Source organism: Prinia subflava, chromosome 12 (assembly GCF_021018805.1).
Source record: "Prinia subflava isolate CZ2003 ecotype Zambia chromosome 12, Cam_Psub_1.2, whole genome shotgun sequence".
In the NCBI taxonomy this organism is placed as follows: Eukaryota; Metazoa; Chordata; class Aves; order Passeriformes; family Cisticolidae; genus Prinia; species Prinia subflava.
In genome coordinates, this window is record NC_086258.1 from 18,782,159 (window position 1) to 18,802,467 (window position 20,309).

The 20,309-nt window shown below is 60.1% G+C and overlaps 1 protein-coding gene across 2 annotated transcripts; it reads left to right on the forward strand.

The window, feature by feature from the left end:
- Positions 1-977: 977 nt before the first annotated feature.
- Positions 978-20,167, forward strand: RHBDF2 (rhomboid 5 homolog 2). Of its 2 annotated transcripts, XM_063409387.1 has the most exons (19): positions 982-1,067; positions 10,235-10,355; positions 11,865-12,014; positions 12,102-12,208; positions 12,499-12,691; positions 12,763-12,975; positions 13,542-13,667; positions 13,997-14,130; positions 14,360-14,563; positions 14,675-14,786; positions 15,099-15,173; positions 15,499-15,660; positions 15,790-15,890; positions 16,344-16,407; positions 16,533-16,627; positions 16,846-16,921; positions 17,272-17,372; positions 17,564-17,717; positions 18,319-20,167. In XM_063409387.1, the coding sequence occupies exons 3-19, from the start codon at positions 11,889-11,891 to the stop codon at positions 18,736-18,738; spliced, it is 2,463 nt and encodes an 820-aa protein (XP_063265457.1). In that variant the 5' UTR covers positions 982-1,067; positions 10,235-10,355; positions 11,865-11,888; the 3' UTR covers positions 18,739-20,167. The 2 variants fall into 2 exon arrangements, with proteins under 2 accessions (XP_063265456.1, XP_063265457.1); XM_063409386.1 differs by having other exon boundaries at positions 978-1,067; positions 11,865-12,208.
- Positions 20,168-20,309: the final 142 nt, after the last annotated feature.

A 20,309-nucleotide genomic window follows, 5' to 3' on the forward strand; every position in this document is an offset into this window, starting at 1 on the left:
ACCAAGTCTCCCGCTCAGGATGGAGGGGAGCAGAACGTGAGGCTGTTGTGGAAGAAGATCAGCGCAGTGCTGGTGGTGATGGAGCAGGTGCAGCTCCCGAGGGGCTGGGCTCTGCCAGCCCGGGATGAGTCAGGCTGTGAAAGCCGACAGGACCAGCCCTGCAGCCACTGCCCGCTGCCCCAGCCCGGCCGTGCGTCACCGCGTCCGGCCCGGCCAGCGGGGCATGCCCAAGCCTGCAGAGCCCTCAGGGCTGTGCCAGCCTGCACCCTGCCTGCCACGCTGCCTGGCACCCCGGAGTGCCCATCGCTTGGATGGGGGGTCAGGGGGCCATGCCTTCGAGTCTTAAAGGTGGCCAGTTCTACGAGTGATCAGTCCTGATAATGACCACTCCTAATAATGACCTGTTCTTATAGTGACCAGTCCCGATGGTGAGTGGTCAATCCTAGGAGTGGCTGATCCTAACAGTGACCTGTCCTAATAGTGACCAGTCCTAATAGTGACCAGTCCTAATGGTGCCTAGTTCTTACAGTAGCTGGTCCCAATAAAGCCCAGTCCAAATACTGACTAGTTCTTATTCTGGGCAGTCCTAATTGTGACCGTTCGTAGTAATGACCATTCCTAATGGTTACTAATCCTAATAGTAACAGCTCCTAATAGTGGCCAGTTCTAATAGCGACCAGTCCTTATAGTGATCGGCTGTAATAGCGTCCGGTCCTAACAGTGACCAGTTCTTACAGCAGGTGGTCCCGATAGCGCCCAGCTGACAGTGCCGGTACCGGCGGTGCCGGCTGCAGCTCCCGGGGCGCGGGCGGAGAGCCGGGGCGGCCACAGGGGCTCATCGCCCTGGACATCCCCGTGGATGGGGATGGGAATGGGGCCGGGGCCGGTGCCCGGAGGGGCCGCGGGCGGACCCGGGGGGAGACCCCGCCCCGAGCCCCGCCCCCGCCCCGCCCCCATCGCGCCACGCCCCCGGCCCCGCCCGGCCCAGGTGGAGGCGGCCGCGGCTGCCGCGGGACCGGCACCGGCACCGGGAGCGGCACCGGGGGCACGACCGGCACCGCGCCGAGGTGAGCGGGGCCGAGCAGGGGAGCAGAGCGGGGCGGGGGTCCCGGTGCCTCCGCGCCGCTTCGCTCCATGACCGCCCGGTTTGTTGCTGCTTTGTGAGCGCCGCGTCCCGCCAGCTTCCTCCTCCGCCCCGCGCCTCCTGCCCGGCCCGGCTCGGCCCCGGCCCCGCGGGGCTGCCCGGGCGCTGCCCCTGCACACCCCGGACCCTGTCCCTGGATCCCCCAGCCCGGGGCCGTGCCCCGCGCCCTGCCCCGCGCCTCCAGGGCGGGCACCCGGACGGATGGCGGGGGCCGGGCTCTTCCTCCTCCTCCTCCTCCTCTCCATCACAGGGGGAAGTGGATCCTGGCGGGGTGACCCGGCCGGAGGGAGACCCCTGCCCGCTCCCCGGCCGAGGCAGGGAGGAAGGCTCTAACCTACTTTCTGGCGCCGATGGCCCGATAACCAGGCGGGCGGGTGGTTTTTGTTTGTGTTCGCCGCTTTTCCCCCTCCCCAGGTGAGCGGGGCTGGCAGCGCCCTGCAGGAGCGGCAGCAGCCGCAGGCGAGGGCAGGTGGGCAGCGGAGGGAGCCGGGTCCCTGACCCTGAGCATCCTCCTGCCCTTCCTCCCGCCGGGGCTTTGTTGTTGGAGCTGCTTTGAGGTTTGGTTAAGAGCTCTGGGGCGCTCCCACGTGCTGCCTGGAGTGGCGAGTGCTGCCCCCAGCCCTTCGCAGGCGAACAAAACCTTTACAGAGCAGGGGGGTCGGGTCATCCTCCGTCCGTGTGTACATCCCGCCGGCAGCAGAAGGGTGCTATGCGTGGATATTTTACTCAGATTTTTGCTGTTGGTCCTCCAGGTTTGGGACAGAGGGGTGAGGCTGAGCTCTACCCCATCCTGCCCAGCCTTGCTGGCAGGCCAGCAGGACTGGGCAGAGACCGTCCTTCCAGGCTTCCTACAACCAAGTTGTGGTGCCCATTGTGATCTGAGACCCCAGGCCCACGTTCTGCAGGGGGAAGGGGACCTGAGAGGCTGCATTGTCACCACTGGGACGCTGTGGCAAGAGGAAGTGTCTGCCTTCTTCCCCAGCGTGGCGTCATCCTCGCCACGAGGAGCCAGGACATTCTGCTTGCACGTTCCCAGCCCCTGGATGGCTGCTCCTGGGGATTTCCAGGGTGAACTCATCCCACTGCTGCTGTCCTGGGCACACAGCCTCCAACCCAGCTGGGGAATTGGGGAGTGCACCCCACCACAGTGCCATGGCTGTCCTGGGCAAGGAAATGCTGCCCACTGAGCTCACTCCATTGTGCCCTCTGAAGCAGCATCCCTTGGCTCCTGCCATTTTCCCAAGTGGGAAATAACCAGCTTGGAATTGTCCACCTCCAAAACGAGCTGGAGGGGTCAACTGCAGCTGAGCCTGGGAGAAACCAGAGCTGCCTCTGCCTGGTCAGCTCTGGCTTCACGTGTGGTTCCTGGGGCTCTGCCCTTCCCAGCTCCTTTGCAGTTAATGGGGTAATCAGCTCCTTTTGCTGCTCATGAGTGGGGCAGCTTCTGCCGGCGCTGCTCTCGTTTGCCCTGAAGCAGGTGTCTGTCTCCCACTTCCCTGTCGTGGGGGTTCTCTGGCACCGCTGCAGCTGTGCTGGGGCACCTGGAGGTGCTGCAAGCCCCGGAGTGAGAAAGGGCAAACCACAGAGTGGGGTTTGACACCTCAGCAGAGCCCTGATGTAAATTCTGCAGGACGTGTCGGCTCTCAGATGCACGTGCGGGTGCTCAGTGTGTGAGAGCCAGGCAGGAGGAACAATAGATGTCTGTGGATGCTGGGAGAGCAGCTCGGGATGCTGGGGATGCAGAGCACAGAGGTGTGAATCCATGAATCCCGTGGGGAAGGGACTGCCTGGGTTGCCTCAGGGGGAATGCACTCATTGTGGTGTGCTGGGGGACCTGGGGAACGTGGGCTGTATTTGGGCTGGGATGAAGGACAGCATGTGGCTCTCCTCTGGGTCTGTGTTTTGTTCTTGGATGCTGGTCCTGTTTAGCTCAGGATCCAGTGAAGCTCAGGATCCCCAAAATACATTCTTATTCCTTCCCTTAGGTTGTTCTTGAGCTGAGAACAGCCCTTGGGACAAGCCAGGAATCAGAACAGAGCCCATTATCAAGGAAAGTAGGGGACAGGTGATGGAGAACCACCTGGTGGGGGAGTTGCAGAGCTGCCCAGACCAACATGAGGCATTTCCACATTTCCTGTGGGCATTGGGAGTCCTGCAGGGACCTGACCTGGAGCAGCAAGTGGAGGCTTGGTACTGTCAGGGGCTCAGCACTGAAGGAGCCAATTAGTGAAAGCTGAAAATTAATTACTTAAATTTCTCTGAGCCCACAAGTGATGGGATCATGAACTCTTCTCCTCTTGAGGAGCTTTTTACCTAATGACTTTTGGTTTCCGCTGTCCTGCCAGGCTGTGAGATGTCTGATAACACAACAAGCTCCCAGCGGGGGTGGGCACAGTCCCTTTTAATTACAGCAATCCAGGAGTTATGGTCATTTGGGAGCGTGCAGTGCTTTGAGTTACGGTCATTTCCTGGCCTGGAGAGCTCTGTGTGTGCTGGTGGCTGTGGAGGAAACCCTTGGCACTGGTACCCCTTTTTCCTACTTATTCCCTGTTACTTAAAAAAACCCCACCAAAAAAGGAGTTGTTTGGTGGTTGCTCTCTTAATGAGGCATTTAAGGTGGAGAATGGACATGGGGAGGACCAGCCCTGCCCTCTGCCTGCCCACCACACAGCACTCCTGTCCCCCTTGTCCTTGTGGACTCACACTCCCAGGTCAAGCACTGCTGGTCATGTTAGCTGAGCACAGGACAGGGGCAACCCCCACACAGCTGCTCTGGGAGGGCAGGGGAGCAAATATTTATGGGGTTTGCATGTGAGGGCTTCCTCCTCCACCCTCGTCCTCCAGGAACTTCAAACTGAGAGAGCTGTGTGGGTTTCAGTGGAGAAGGAGCAGGGTGAGGAGGCCTTACTGTAGTGCAGTGCCTCAGTTTCCCCACTCATGAAATGTCATAAAGGAGTCAGAAAACACAGAGGTGTCCAGTGAAACAGCAGCTTGTCCCCTTGGGGACAGTTTGTGCAGCCACAGGAGCGGGGTTGGTGCTGTGGCTGTGCCTTGGGGGTGGGAGGTGTGCAGGTATAAACCAACCCACTAATGCTGTGCTGCCAGAGGCTGCAGTGGGACATGGGGCAGGAGGGAGCAGCACAGTGCCCAGGGATGCTCCTTGGCCTTTTTCCAAGCTGCTGACTTTGGATGGGAGGAAGAAACCCACCAGTGTGGAGGGCACACGGTCTCTGTGCGGAATGTCCAGCCCTGTGAGGAGCTCAGATGGGCGGTGTGTGGTCACTCAGTGGATGCTCCTGCCTCACAGCCATCCCACAGGACCATCCCTCCCCTCTGCAGGCACCTTTTTCAGCTGCTGCAGCTCCCAGGACAAGGGAGCCCTCCTTCAAACAGCCTCTCTTGGCTTGTGTTTTATTGATTTAATGCTTAAAAGTGATATTTCCTGATGTAATCCCTCTGGTCTGACAGACCCACTTGTGGCAGAAGAGATGTGGCTGGTGTCCCCAAAGGTGCCCAGTGTGCCAGTGCCCCCTCCCACGCCATGGGGCTGGCCTCACTCCCCGTGTCTCACGCTGCAGCTTGTGCTGGGGGTCTGATATTTATTCCTGTAATTTGCCAGCCTGCAGGAGCACGGGGCAGGGCTGGGAGTGACCTCCTGTTACGTGTGAGCCCAAGGGCTGCACTCTGTGCCCGTGGGCAGCCACAGAGAATCCCCAACCCTTGGCGTTGGCATGTCCTGCCCGGCCTCAGCTCCTCCATGGAATGAGCAGGGATGTGCCACCAGGGCTGAGCTGCTGACATACAGCTTTTCCAAGAGTGATCCCATAACCAGTCACCTCTTGTTCGTGGTGACTTAACCCAGTCCAGGCTCTCCTGGGGAGGACATGGAGGTGGCTCCTCAAAAAGCAGCATCCTGAGCTGTGTGGCTTCCCTGTGGGTGCAGCATCCCAGGGCTGGGACAGCAGGCAGGAGGAGGATGGAGATGCTTGAGGAGACCCCATCTCCAGTGTTGTAGTTTAAATTTTTCCAGCTCTTGGCAGCTGAGAGGCTGCAAAGTGCCTGGCTGGCACAGCTCCACAGAGATGCTGTGGTGGGAAGAGCATCCCATTCCACAGGTACCAGGGAGTGGAGGATTCCCTGTGCCAGGCTTGCGCCGTGTTGGGTGGGGATGAGCTGCTCCCAGTCGGGCTTTCCTCTGCAGGGGGAGGGTCTGGGTGCTTCAGGCCTCCTGCAATCAGGAGTGGAAGGAAGGAAGCCGAGGAGTGGCCCACCCACGCTCAGCTGCTGCTGGCTGGGAGGAGGGAGGAGCAGCTTCCCGCAGTTGTCCTGGGGGCAGGGAGCACTGAGACCTGATGGGGTGTCTGGGGACAGACACCAGCCAGCAGAGGTGTCACCATCCACAGCCCAAAGGGACACCACAAGGTCATTTTCCCCCCTCCTCAGGTAGCTACTGGCCCTGGAATGGGAAAGAAGGAGACTGCTGGTGTCCACCCAGGGCTCCCCATTTGCACAGGGGCTGTCAGGGCGAGCAGCACTTCGTACAGACCTTGGAATGGCTGTGTTGAGATAAGGATTCTGTTCCCAGAGATAGGAGGCTGCAGCCAAGGGAGCTCGTCCTGCCTCCAGCCCAGGGCTCATCACGTCCCTGGGATGAGCCAAATTCCTGCACAAGGCTGAGTGCCACCTCCCACTGCTGTATCCCACAGCCCACACAGCATGGGGATGGTCAGAGCTCAGAGCAGGGGAACCCTCTGTAAATATGGGGCATTTCTGTGCTGCTCTGGGTGGCTCAGTGTGCTCTGAAACAGGCAGCAGGGCACTGGGGAGGTCTGCAAGCCCAGCCGGAGCCCTGGCACCAAGAGCTGCTGGAAGAATGAATGTTCAGCAAAAGAACCAGAGGGAGGAGGGTCCCCTCCAGCCCCATTGACCTTTCATACAAAAAATTTTGCTTCGAGGAGGGAAGTGGGAGTGAACTCAGTAATGACCTGCAGCATGGGGATGGCAGGGACATGGCCTGCAGGCAGGTTGTCCCCTTCCCTTGGGTAAATGCTGACCTGGGACCCCCTCAGCCCCTTCCAGAAGCTGCAGTCAGGGCTGAAACACTTGCACCATCATGTCTGTGCACTCTGTGTTTGAGCGAAGCTAGTAAAGAATTGGAGTAGATTTGAGTAATTAATCAGTTCTTAGATAAAACCAAGTTAAATCAATCCTAGTAGGCTGGGGAAAAACAAAAAAGAGCTTTCCTTGTGTGTGCTGTGACCCTGCCTGTGGAGCAGCCAACCCCTCTGCACATTCACCAATGGAGCTGCTGTGCTTCCCTCCCTCCCAGGGCAGACTTTGGCCCCTTGCTCTCCCCAAAGCCACCGGGGTGACTCAAAGTCTCCACGTGCACCTTCCTCACATGGCTTGAGCTCCAGCCTGAGGAAGGGACCAGTGGGTGAGGGTCCCCTTGTGCAGCCACAGCCCCTCCAGCAGCACCCACCACGCTGTGGCCTTTGCAGGAAGCAGAGAATGGGTTTGTGCAGCGCTGCCGGGTTGGGGTTGTGTTGTGTGGACCCCAGGGAAGTGGGGAGGGTGGCACAGAGGGACCCCAGCCCACCGGCACTTGCCACCCACCCCAGCAGGTTGGGAGGCCTTTGGGTGTCAGCACTTGCTCTGCTGGGGTGGGTGGGGGTTGTCCTGGTAAAGATTAACGTGGGAAAGGAGCTGTGGCTGCGATGTGGGAAATCCTCCACGTGGCTTTTTCCACCTGCTCCCAGGCACTAGGGGCAAACCCTTCCCTCTCTGTGCCGGTGGGGATGGCTCAGCCAGGACTGCCGGGGAGCCCAGGGCCTGGCTCCTGGCCCTCCCTGCAGCAGACAAGCCCAGCCCAGGCTGCTGTGGGCAGTGGTGCGAGTGGCCCTGCTCCCCCGTGTCCCCGTGTCCCTCCCCGCAGGCAGGGCTTATCAGCGCTCCCAGCACAGCTCCCCTGCCTGCCACGCTCTATCTCCCCTGCCTCTTTCCTTCCTCCTGGGGCGTGCCCTGTTCCCAGCTCAGCAAACCTGCTGCCATTGCCCAACGTCCTTCCCGAGGGAGGAAAATGGGAGAGGATGTTCTAATGGTGGCGTGGGTGGGGTGTGTGCTGGCTGCCTGCACGCCCCGGGGATCGGGGGGGGGTCTCAGCACTCATCCCTACCCCATCTTCTTACCCCAGCCACCGTGGAGATGCAGGTTTAAGCCCCTGTGGGTGTCCATGATGACCGTGTGGCTCAGTGAGAAGGGACAGGGCAGCTAACCATACCCTCTGAAGCACAGAGAGCCCCTCTGAAGACTCAGAGCAAAATCCTGCATCTTGCAGTTTTGCCATCCAGTTCTGTTGTGACAGCATTGGGACAGGTGGGGAAAACATGGAGTGTTTTTCTCTTTTTTTCTCCAATAATATGTTTTTATTTCAAGAGCTGTTTGTGCTTTGGCTCCTTTTCTCCAGACCTGAAACTTGAGACTGCAAAATGGTAGCAAGCTTTTGGAAAGGGAGCAGGAGCAGAGAAGGTGCTGGGTCTGTGCTCGGGTGTGAGTCCACAGGAGCTTGATGCTCAGAGCAGTTGCACAAATTGAGTTTCCTATCTGGAGCTCTTCATAACTGGGAGCACCTTTTAACGCGGCTCCAGCCTTGAGAGGTCTTTAACGTGCTTGTGAATCATTTATGGGCAGCAGCAGCAGCAGCAGCTCTGCCTGATGGGCTCTTGGGTGCCAGCCCTGGCGGAGGCTGCGGGGGTGTCTGGGGGCTCTGTGCCATTGCTGGCCCCTTTCTCACTGCCCTGTGGAGGTGGAGAGCTCATCGTGCTCAGGGTGATGGGTGTGAGGGGTGCTCACGGGGGTCCCACCCCCTGCCCCACACGCTTGGGTGGCTCAGGGCTGCCTTCTCCTCCAGCTGAACTGTGCCAGCCAGAGACACTTGTTCCAGTAATGTGCCTTCCCCCTGTGCCAACAAGCCCAGAGAGAGAGATCCCAATCCTTCTCCAAGCATCCATGACCCCACTGCATACACCCCCTCCAACCAGGGCTGCTCTGCAGGGTTGTCTCTGCTATCTTGTGCTATGGCTGTGCTTGTTCTGCTCACCTGGCCTTGCTGATGGTCCCTTTGTGTTGCTTGCACCATCCCAGCATGTCCTGCAGTGTTGTTTTGTATGAACCACATCATTTTCTCCATCACTTTCTTCCCTGGGCGTGCTTCCTCTGGTAAGTGCTTGTTGTGATTTGCCCTAGGGCTGGGAGCCAGCCCTGGTCACCTTCCTTGTGCCTTTTTTGGCTGAAGGCTCAAACCTCATCCCAGTTGCTCCCCAGTGACATCAGCAAATTTGCTGTCTTGGGAAAGGGTGGGGCCTTCACCCCCTGGTGCTGCTGGAGCACAGGCTGTGTGCCTTGCTGCTGGTTGTCAGGCTTTGGTGGCCTTCAGTGGTCAAGAGCTTTGGGAAGGGAGATGGTGACAGTGGGGGATCTCTTCTTACCAGGTGGTCCTCCCTTCACACCCTGCCCATTTATCACTCCCTGTGGGTCAACAATGGCTGCAGCTCCAGTGCATGGAGATCTTTTCCAGCCTGAAGTGACAATGTGCTGCCCCCAGGACCCTTCTTCCAGCCCAAAGCACAGCTCCTACCAAGCTCAGGACATGCTTGTGCCTGCCAAGTCCCACGCCTGTCACCCCGTGCTGCTGTGACCTGCCTTGTCTGTGCAGCAGGGCATGTGCTCAGCCACCCCCCACGTCAGCTCTGCAGTCGCCTCTCACTTCCTTTTTCTGTCCCCAGGAAAAAGCCACCACGTCCACCCTGAGTGTCTGGGACTGGGCTGAGGCTCCCTGGGGACCCGCAGCCGAGCTGTGCCCGTGAGGGGGTGGCTGGTGCCGGGGCTGCCGGGCAGGGAGCCGTGCTGGTGGTGACAGAGCCCTCCGTGCCGGGGCTGGGGGTGACAGGGGATCTAGAGGGCCAAGCCTGTGGCAGCTGGCTCTGGGCAGAGGCGCCGTCTGGGCCGTTCCCACACTGAGCACGCCAGCTCCAGAGGGTTTGGGTGCCAGCCCCGGGCACGTGGTGAGCTGGAAAACACTTCCCAGCACCGTCCACTGGGGATTTCTCTGCCTGATACGGGATAAGGCTCCTGGCAGCTCAGGATCTGTGCTCAGGGGGTGGCTGCTGCCTCCAGGCTGTGTGCCAAAGGAGCCTGGAGCCCTGGGGGACCTTTGCCCTCCTCAGTGCCGAATGTGCCGGAGCACAGAGCCGTGACCGGCGCTCCGGCCACGCCGCCTGGCCGTGACTGGGCAGCCGGGCTGTGCCAGCTCCCCTGGGACCGAGGCACCTCGGTGGAGCCCAGTCCTGCCCTCCACCCCCCTGCGTGGGGAGCTGCTGGGAAGCCAGACCAGGATTTTAAACCTGCTGCAAACCTGCTTTTCTGGGAAGGACAGAGGTCTGGGGCTGAACACGGTGTGATGGGAGCAACTGGGGATGGGATTTTGGGATGGGGGTGTAAGAGTGGGGCTGGGTAAGAGTTTGGCTCAGCAATTTCTGTCTTCAGGCTGTGCTGGTTCTCACCACTCGAGCCATTCCCCAGAGCTGGAGAAGGATGAAGGTGCCCCAGGGATTGCTCTGACCCCAGCATGTTCCCATTCCTGGCTCCCAGAGCAGCTTCCATCTCGGGCTCATTGCTGCCTGCCCTGGGAGGAAAACAAACAGAGTTTCCAGCTCACCAGTGGGACGGAAACTTTTACTTGCTGGGGGCTGGCACTCTCCCAGTTTAGCAGCTCTGAAATACCCAGTGAGGCACTCACATTGCATGCCTGCTCTTCCTGGGTGTCTGGCTGCCCAAGAGCTTTGCCTGGCAGCAGCAGGGGGAAACTCCCTGCCTGCTATTGCTACCCCCTGCTATTCCCTGCCTTGGAGCATTGCTGTCAATGGGGGCTTTTCCTCCTGCTGCCCTGTGCCAGTGGCTGATCCCTGTCCCTGGTGCCCAGCCACCTGCAGCCCTGTCCCCAAGGTCTAGGGAGCACTGAGCTCAGCCCTCCTCTGCCAGGATGCTCCTGCAGCCCCTGCCTGCTTTTCCATGCATGGTTTTCCATCACAGCCTCTCCCTGCAGGAGGAATTCAGCTGTGTCCTGGGGCTCCCGTGCGTGAAGGACGGAGGCAGAGGAAGGCTGCCGTGGGTGTTTGCCATCACTGCACAGGATCCCTGTCACTCTTATGAGGTGAGGAGACCCTCGTGGGGACCAGCACTGGCTGAGGCCCCAGGGGAAATTTGGGAGTTGATTGCTCCCAGCTTTGGTGCTGGAGAGAAAGCCCAGCACCCGTTTTAATGCAGGAGCAGAAGGCTGTCACATGGCCCAGGAACTGATGGAGGGCAGCAATTCCAGCTAGTGCTGCTGCCTCCAGGCTTCCCCCTCCCTGGGGAGCTGGCTCTGGACTCCTGCATCCCTGTGAAGCTGATCCCTTGGGCACCCCATTCTCCTTATGCCAGGCTTTGTGTGTCATGTGGTCTAAGGAGAGGGTTGTGTTCAGGACTCCAAGTCTAAGGGAGCTGTAAAAGTGTCCCTGTCCCTGACTCTTGCTTTGGGAATGGGCTGCCAGTGGGATCCTGCTGCAGAGGGGGCTGGCAGAATCTCAGTCACTCATCTTGTTGCTCAAGTAATGTTGCCTGAGGAGAGCAGAGCTGTAGGAGTCTGGTCATTGGGACCTTGGGCAGGGAGAGGAACCAGGCCTGTGGATCCAGCTGGCATTTTGCAGCCAGTGGCACTGTGCAGACGTGGCAGGTGACACCATTCCCATGGCCATGGCTGTCCTGGGGGACAAGAGATGATTGTGAGACCTGTGTGAGTCCCCTGGGCACTGGCACAGGAGGACAGGAAGAGGTCAGAGAGGGCTGTGCCTCCCTTTTGATTGCCCCTGTAGTCCCTAATAGGATCTGGGACTTGCTCTCTCGCACTCAGATGGAATTACTTTTCCTGTAAAGCCCTGCCTGGTGGAGCTGGCTGCAGGGACCCTCGGGAGGGGATTTCTTGAGGAATTAACCACGTCTTGGCTATTAAGCTCCCCTCTCCTTGCACGTGGTGCCAGGGAGGATTCAGTCCCCCAGCCTGGTGTGTGCATGCACGTGCCAGAGGGGAATATCCTTCATCTCCCCTTTGTGGTGGGTTCACATGGGAGCTGTGGTGCACGTGGGGATGTGGATCAGGTATTTTCAGGCCTTGTGCATCCCCTCCCTTCCCACCCGGCCCAGGCAAGAGGAGCTCTTTGCAGACTTCCCCTGCAATCTCCCCTTGGCTCCCTTGCCTAACTGGGAGGTCTGGTGTTCCCGTGTGTGCCATGGGCATGGCCAGGGCTTGCTGGGATCCCCTATATTTTCAAGGCACATGGTCAGGCTCATCCTGGAGGGGCATGAAACCTGGTTGTCCCACAGGCTGGGATGATGGGGATGCTCTGACCCATCTGCTCACTGTTGCCATCCCTGCCCTACTCCCAGCAGGTGAAGGGGTGATGTTGGTGACCCCCAGGGACTGGGAGTGGGTGGTTAATACAAGCCTTGATGTCCACCCAAACTCAGGGATGGAATGTGGGTTTTGGGGAGGCAGCAGCAGCTGGGTTCATGATGGCAAGGTCTCACCAGCACAGCCAGGGACACAGGGACCCAGCCTTTCCTCCCACACAAGCTCCTGGGGGAATATTCCTCCCCCTGTGGCTGACTCCCTGTGCTCTGCCAGCCTGCCAGCCAGCACCGGCCCAAGATGTCAGCGGGGGACAAGAACGGGGGCAGCCGCTCCAGCAGCAGCCGCCTGCAGAGCAAGAAGCCCCCCAACCTGTCCATTGTCATCCCGCCCCGGGAGGCGGAGGAGGATGGTGCCCGCAAGGAGGTGAGTGCTGGAGGAGCTGTGTTCATCCCACGCTGGGCTCAGGGGGGCTGCCAGGCGCTGTCCCTCACGCCCTGCTCTGCCTTCCAGCCCTCCAAGGTGCCCATCTACCGCAAGAGCAAGAGCCTGCAGGAGCCGCGCCCGGAGCGCCAGCCCGGCTTCCGCCGGCAGACGTCCCTGTCCCAGAGCATCCGCAAGTGAGGGCGGGCTGGGCTCCAGTCATGGCTGGGCCACTTGCAGGGGACTGTGTCAGGACACTGTGGGTGCTGGCAGAGGCCGTGGGGTGGGGTTGGAGAGTTGTGACTCTCAAAAGGGAGTGCAAGAGTCACTTTTCTCCGCTTCCCTTTGACCCATAGCCAGGTCAAAGCTGCTGTGCTGCAGGCTGGGCTGAGATACCCCAGCCTCCTGCCAGAGGGGCCCCTGGGTGCAATGGTGGTGCCTGGGGTGGGGGCCAGCTGTGTGAGGGGTGTGCCCACCGTGTGTGCAGGGGCACGGCGCAGTGGTTCGGCGTCAGCAGCGACTGGGAGGGCAAGCGGCAGCAGTGGCAGCGCAAGAGCCTGCAGCACTGCAGCATGAGGTACGGCAAGCTGAAGCCTGCCTATCGCGACATGGAGCTGCCCAGCCAGGAGGTGCCCTCTTTCCAAGCCACCGAGTCGCCCAAGCCCGCCAAGATGCCCAAGGTAGAGCTCGGGGTGAGGGGTGCCACCCCCAGCCTTGCTCTCCTGGCACTGGCACCTCTTCCCTCCCGTAGATCGTGGACCCGCTGGCCAGGGGCCGTCCCTTTCGCCACCCCGACGAGACTGACCGTCCTCACACGCCCCACCACGTCCTGCCCCCGCTCACCCCTGGCGTGGCCTCCCTGGCATCCTTCACCAGCGCCCGCTCGGGCCACGGCCGCCTGCCGCGCAGGAAGAGGGAGTCTGTCGCCCACATGAGCTTCAAGGCGGCCGCAGCCCTTCTCCGTGTGAGTTTTGGGAGTGCCAGGGGGATCATCTTCCTGAGCTGGGTTTCAGTTCTGGCTTTCACCCATCATCTTTGTTTCTTGGCTGGTTGCTTTGCATGGCGGCTGTTGTCTCTTCAGGGTGGGTTTGAGGGGGGAGATTGTGTTTTTGAACCTGAGCTCTAATTAAAAATAGAAGTTTTGATGAAAAGTTGGATGATCTGAGAAAAAAAACAACTTCTGGGTTCCACTGCTGAGGGGCAAGGAAACCTCTCCAGCAATTTTCTTGCTTCTGAGCAAGAAAACCAAGCAACCCTAACCCTGGGCAAACCTTGGGGATAGGATTGTGGGTATGAGATCAGATGAATTCAGACACTTGTCATGCTGACTAACATGGCCATGGTCCAGTGTGGATTCTGAGGAGCTAAAGGCAGCACCATCTGCCAGTTCCTCCCCACACAAGGGGCTGTGGTGGCTGATTGGGATTTAATCCTTGCCACTTGGCTTTGGAGAGGGGAGATCTGAGAAACCTTCAGTGCAAAACCTGAGGGCTTCTGGTTGCTTACCTGAATTTTCTTGCGCTGCCAAAGGGGCGCTCTGTCCTGGAGCCGCTGGCTCCCAAGCGAAGGAGCAAGAGGAGCTTCCTGTACCCCAGCTTCATGGACGAGGACATGGTGGATGCTGCTGATACCCTGGACTCGTCCTTCTTCAGTAAGGCAAGCAACATTCCATGCTGGGGCTGGGGCTTGTCCCGGTGCCCTGCACAGGGGCTGGGTGTGGAGCAGGGCTCTCACAAGGACCCCTTGTGTTGGCACTCTACCCAGTAGTGATAGAGGGATCCGTGGCTGCTGTGCCCAGCCTTGGTGATGGCCCTTGGGCGTGACAGGGAGTGATGTTGCCATCTGGGCACATTTCACACCCTGTGTTGGGCCATCACTGGGATGCCTTTGGGGATTACCCACTCCCCCTGGGCAGGGAGATGCTCAGTCAGGGGGCTTCTGACCCATCACACTTATCCAAGGACAAGTATCCATCCCCTTTCCAGATGGACATGCACGATGAGACATACTCCATGCCCGATGACGTCTTTGAGTCCCCTCCTCTATCAGCCACGTACTTACGCATGCACCAGGTGGGGGAGGACGCCAGGGTGTCCCCCGAGGTGGAGCAGCCCACCCCGTGAGTACCCACCCTCAGCAGTGCTGCCCCCGAGGCTGCCCAGGTGCCCTGCTGCAGGCAGGACAATCCCCAGCCGCCCCTGCCGTGGGCACCGGGCACTTCCATGCTGATCCTGGGAGAACAGAGGTGCTCAGATCCTCATCTCAGGGCATCCCCGGGGCTCTGGCCGTGGGGTGTTTCTCAGCTGGTCCTTTTGGGCAGGCGTGACGGGTTTCTCCTCTCCCCACAGGCGGGAGGGTGCCCGGCTGGCCTCAGCGCCGGGCGCGGCTCCGCGGCGGGGCAGGCGCATCGCCTCCAAGGTGAAGCACTTCGCCTTCGACCGTAAGAAGCGCTACTACGGGCTGGGGGTGGTGGGCAAGTGGCTCAACAGGACGTACCGGCGCAGCCTGAGCAGCATCGTGCAGTCCCAGCTGGAGATCACTGACAGCCACCGGTGAGGGACGCCCCGACTCACACGTGTGTCCCCCTCAATGCGTGGGAGCAGGGCTTGGGGGACCGCAGTGTCCCTTTGCCCAGCCCCAATTTTGGGTCCTGTCCCCTCCAGGCCGTATTTCACGTACTGGATCACCTTTGTCCACATTCTCATCACCCTGCTGGTCATCGGCACCTACGGCATCGCCCCCATTGGCTTTGCCCAGCACGTGACGACAGAGTTAGTAAGTTTAAGAGCCATCTTTTGGGGGGGACTGTAACCACCAGTGTCCCGTGGTGTCATGTTCCATGTGAGGACTGGGAGCATCTTGTGGGGCTCCAGCATTTGAGAGGCTCTGTGAAATAGCCAGGGCAAGGGGACGAGCAGCACCATGTTGCAGTGGTATATGTGGAGGGAGCAGAGCTGTTCTCCTCTCCTGCCTTGCTTCCTCTCAGATAAAAGGGCTCCTCAGCCCCTCTTGAGTGGAGGGAGACGGGAGTGCACCCCCTCAGCACTCGCCCCTTCAGTGGGAGCTGACTCTGGCCTCTCTTGGCAGGTGCTGAGGAACAAGGGTGTCTACGAGAGTGTCAAGTACATCCAGCAGGAAAACTTCTGGATCGGGCCCAGCTCGGTAAGGACCCTGCCAGACCCTTGGCCCCTGATCTCATGCTCTGCCCTGTGCTTCCCCTGCCCTGAGCTGAGGGGTTCTCTGAGGTGCTCCTCTCCTCAGGGGGACAGAGCTTGACCCCTCACTGCAGCCTGCTGTCCTGGGCCCCCATCCCACTGGGACATGTGTCATCACAGTGGGATGGTCCTGCCTTCCTTCCACCGGCATGACAGAGACCTTTGTCTATTGCCTGTGGAGACCCCCGGCCCTGTTAACCCTCCCTGGGGATGGCCAGAGCGAAGGGGGGTGCTCAGAAAAAGCATTTCCTCTACTGGCATCTCCCTCGCAGATCAACCTGATCCACCTGGGAGCCAAGTTCTCGCCCTGCATCCGGAAGGACCGGCAGGTGGAGCGGCTCATCCAGCGTGAGCGGGACCGTGAGCGCGGCTCCGGCTGCTGCGTCCAGAACGACAACTCGGGCTGCATCCAGACCCTGCCACAGGACTGCTCGGTGCGTGCCCTGCCCCTCCTGCCTGGGGATCCCCGGGGAAACCATCTCAGCCCTGCACTGCACCAGGGCAGGACGCGTATGGGGTCATAGCCGTGCATCCCCTGCTGCATCCTCGGTCTCTTCGTGCAGGAGACGCTGGCGACGTTCATCAAGTGGCCGGGCAGCAACGCGCCAGCCATGGGCTCGGGAGAGAAGCGGACCTCGGGGGCTGTGTGTCACCAGGACCCCAGGTAGAAGCAGCTGGGTGGAGGTGGCCTGGTCACCTGGCTGTGTGTGGGACACAGCAGAAGGGGCTGCCTTCCCAGCTTGAATCCTCTTCCCGCCTTGAATCCTCTTGTCCGAGGGGATGGGAGGCTTTTGCACACTGTAGGAGAGTGATAAAGGAGAGGGAATCAGTGGGGAAACTGAGGCGGGGCCTGCCCTAAACACAGGCAGCAGCAGGTGATGCTGTTGTGTTGTGCTTGTCCCTGTCCTTCTGGGATGGGGATATCCATGGGCATTGGTGGAGTTGTCCAACAGTTCTGAGTTCTGCAGAGTTCACCTGCAGAAGGAGCTGCTGTGGGACACCCACTGGTGGGGAGGATCCAGGCACGTCCCAGAGCTGTCTGTGCCTGAGGGTTACAGGTCTGCAGGGGGGATGTGTTGGGGGGGACGCACCTGCCTCACCCCCCTCTTTCTGCCAGGACATGTGAGGAGCCAGCATCCAACCCACCCCACGTGTGGCCGGACGACATCACCAAGTGGCCGGTAAGAGCACGGTGCCACCATCAGCTGGTGACCCCATGGTGGCAGTGACAATGAGCCTGGCAGGGGACTGCAGGGACAGCCTGGGGCTGGACTCTGACCAGGACTCCTTTCCCTCCTGCTTCTAGATCTGCACCTACGAGACCAAAACCAACCACACGGGCTTCGCCCACCTGGACTGCGAGATCAAGGGCAGGCCCTGCTGCATCGGCACCAAGGGCAGGTGGGTCGTGGCCAAGGGGGCTCCTGGCTTGGCTCCCCCTCTGCACTCCCACCTCGTGTTGTCCCATCAGTGTCCAGAGCTGTGCGTGGCGGGGAGGGAGGTTACAGAGCCTTGAGGGGTGGGAAGCACAGTGGCAGCAGGCTGGGAGCAGAGGGGGATGCTCAAGGGTGTCCTGAGTGTGCCCTGTCCCCAGCGAGCCCCCTCCTGCCCCCTGCCAGCTGCGAGATCACCACGCGGGAGTACTGCGACTTCATGCACGGCTACTTCCACGAGGAGGCAACGCTCTGCTCGCAGGTGAGCAGGGCCAGGGAGGCATGGCAGGGCATGTGGGAGACAGTGCTGGCAGCCATGCTGATGCCAAAGGGCTTTAGAGTATCCTGCCAGGAATGGGGCATGGTTGGGGTGGGCATGAGCAGGGGTGATGCAAAGTGCAGGGACTTGCCCAGCTGTTGGCTGGGCTCCTTCTGCTGTGCCCACCTTGCTGGTGTGGGGCAGGAGGCACCTTTTCCTGCACCACAGCAGTGTTGGTGCCCCACACCATCCAGAATCCCCTCACAGCTGCCACATGGCATCACTGGCAACCCATCCCTGTGAGCCATCCTTTGCTCCCTGTGGCCCTGGGGACAACCCTGCTGCCTTTGCAGGTGCACTGCCTGGATGAGGTCTGTGGGCTCCTGCCCTTCCTGAACCCGGAGGTCCCTGACCAGTTCTACCGCCTGTGGCTGTCCCTGTTCCTGCACGCCGGGTGAGCCAGAGCCCCCCGTATCCCAGGGGAGGGGGGACTGGGGACTGGAGTGCCCATCAGGATGGGCTGGGAGAGGAGAGGGAAGGGCAATCCCAGATTACAATGACAGGTGCCTTTGGTGGGGCTCTCCTGTGAGCTGTCTCATGCCCCGGGGCTGGGCAGGGGTCTCTAACACAGGGCCTCTCCCCCAGCATCATCCACTGCCTGGTGTCAGTGACGTTCCAGATGACAGTGCTGCGGGACCTGGAGAAGCTGGCAGGCTGGCATCGCATCTCCATCATCTTCATCCTCAGTGGCATCACGGGCAACCTGGCCAGTGCCATCTTCCTACCCTACAGGGCAGAGGTGAGGGGTTGGGGGCTCTGTCCCAAATCCTGTCAGCTCCCAGGGAGCAAAGGACACCCCTCTCCATGCCCATCCTGCCAGAGGTTTGGGGAAGGGGCTGGAGCACAGATTCTCATCCCCTGGCAGGGTTTGCTGCAGGGAGAGAGGGAGGGGGTGTCCCTGCCCCACGTGTGGTGTTGGCACATGCCATGTGTGTCACATGTCACCACGTGTCCGTGAGCGTGTGGGGTCCCTGGGCAGGCAGATGGCTAATCTGCTGCCAGCCAAACCCTGTCAGGCTTTAAATGAGATCATGCCAAGGGCCCTAATCCCTCCATGGGTGTGCCAGGATGGGGCTGTGGTCTGGGAGGGGGTGATGCTGTCTGGCTGCTGAGTCACAGAAAATATCAGCTCTGCCAAAGCAGCACCACCCTGCTCCCCTCCTCATCCTCCCGTGCCAGGGAGGCACTCTGTGACCTCCCACCCCTGAACCCCATGCAGAATCCTGCACAGGGATGCAGGACCCAAATGCTCTTTGCTAGGGAAGGAGGTGATCCCTGCGGGCCATGGGGTGTGTCTGAGGTGACACAATGTCCAGCCCTGACCTCCCCCATCCCTGCAGGTGGGCCCTGCCGGCTCCCAGTTCGGCTTGCTGGCCTGCCTCTTCGTGGAGCTCTTCCAAAGCTGGCAAGTGCTGGAGAAGCCCTGGAAAGCCTTCCTCAACCTCTTCGGCATCGTCCTCTTCCTCTTCGTCTGCGGCCTCCTGCCCTGGATCGACAACATCGCCCACCTCTTCGGCTTCCTGAGCGGGCTGCTGCTGTCCTTCGCCTTCCTGCCCTACATCACCTTCGGCACGGTGGACAAGTACCGCAAGCGGGCCATGATCATCGTGTCCCTGCTGGTGTTTGTGGGGCTCTTTGCCTCGCTGGTGGTGTGGCTCTACGTGTACCCCGTCAACTGGCGCTGGGTGGAGTACCTCACCTGCCTGCCCTTCACCAGCAAGTTCTGCGAGAAGTACGAGCTGGAGCAGGTCCTGCACTGACCCTGCCGGCAGGGACGGGGCTGGCACGGGCCAGGTTTGCCCTGGGGTGGCTCCTTCCCAGCCTGTGGGAGATGGAGGCGGCTGCTCCAGGGTGGGGCGGATCCTGGGCACATCTCCATCCTCAGGGATGGTGGGTTTGGGTACCCTTTGCTCAACGCTGGAGATGCAGGGCTGAGCCAGCCCTGCCTGGAACCCCTCTGGGGCTCCCTCCTGATGCTGGAAAGCCACAGCTGGTTTGAGGACTGACTGGCTGCTGCCTGTGTGGGAAAAGGGCTGTGGGAAGTGGGATTTTGGTGTATCCATGGCCAGAGTGGACTCCCAGTCCTGGGGTGAAGTTGCTGAAGTCTCCAGCCTGTCCCCCTGCCTGCCTGGGTCCTGTCCCACCTTGGTGCCCTGCAGCGCTGCAGCTCATACTGTGAACACAACCCCCTTTTTGCAGGGGCACTTTTTTTTATCCACAGTCCTTTAGGCCCAGGGTTTCCCCATTTTGGGCTGCCTGGAGTCTCTGTCGTGGCTCCAAGATGTTCAGAGCTGAGCTTCAAAGATATTTTTCAGTCCTGTTCCCCGAGGCCCCCAAGAAGGCTTGTGCCTTCCCACCTGGCTCCTCACTGGATGGAGAGGCAGGACTTGGGACAGGGGGCTTTTCTTTCCCTTATTTCAGGGAAATTCATTTTGGAAGGGAAGGAGTGACAAGGACCGTGTTTGTAGTGCCATGGTGAGAGTCAGACATGGAGAAAAACCCCCTGGAGGGGTTCATGTGGCTGCTTCTGGAGCCCACAGACCTCTCAGGAAGCTGCCAGTGCTCCCACCTTCTGCCTTGAATCCCTGCTGTTTCCCCTTTCCCTTTTTCAAATCATGGAGACCCAGGTAGCCCTCTGTTCCTCCAGTGGTGCTGGTCAGATGGGGAAGTGCAGGATGGGGCAATCACCTTCCCTCTTCCCTGCCTGAGGCTGCCAATCCCACCTGCCCCCAGCCCTGGGCTGCTCTCCCCAGCATCTCCTCCCTCCCACCAGCCATGGCACGAAGGCAGGTCCTTCCTGGGGTCCAGGTGACCCCTCTGGGCTGGTTTGGACCCATGCTGGTGCCAGGCTGTCTCTCCCCTGAGATGTGTTGCTTTGGTGCTGGAGGCCTCAGTGCTTTTAAATGGGGGCAGGTGGGAATCCCCCAGTTAGGATGTCGTGGGATAAATATTCAAGGGCTGAGTGCCTGGCTCCCTCTCCACAAGCACCTGCTGAGTGAGCCCAGGAGCATCTGCATCCGTCCCTGCATCCCTCCCTCCACCCTGGGCCAGTTTTCAGCCCCACTCTGTCCCCCCAGTTGCTGCTCCAGCCAAAGATGGATACTTCACCTAATTTGTCTCTTTTTGATACTTTTTTTAAAAGCTGTGGGTTTTTCCCCTCCCCCTTAATAAATTTCTACCTGTATTTAATGATTTGCCCGAGGCCTCTTCTCCCTTCTTGGGCATGGGGATGCAGCACTTTTGGGGAGTTCTGGTTGTTTTGGTGATGGCTGGTGTGGCAGGGAGGGAGGACAAGCTGGGTCTGGTGCCCTGATGGGCGACTCAAACCCAT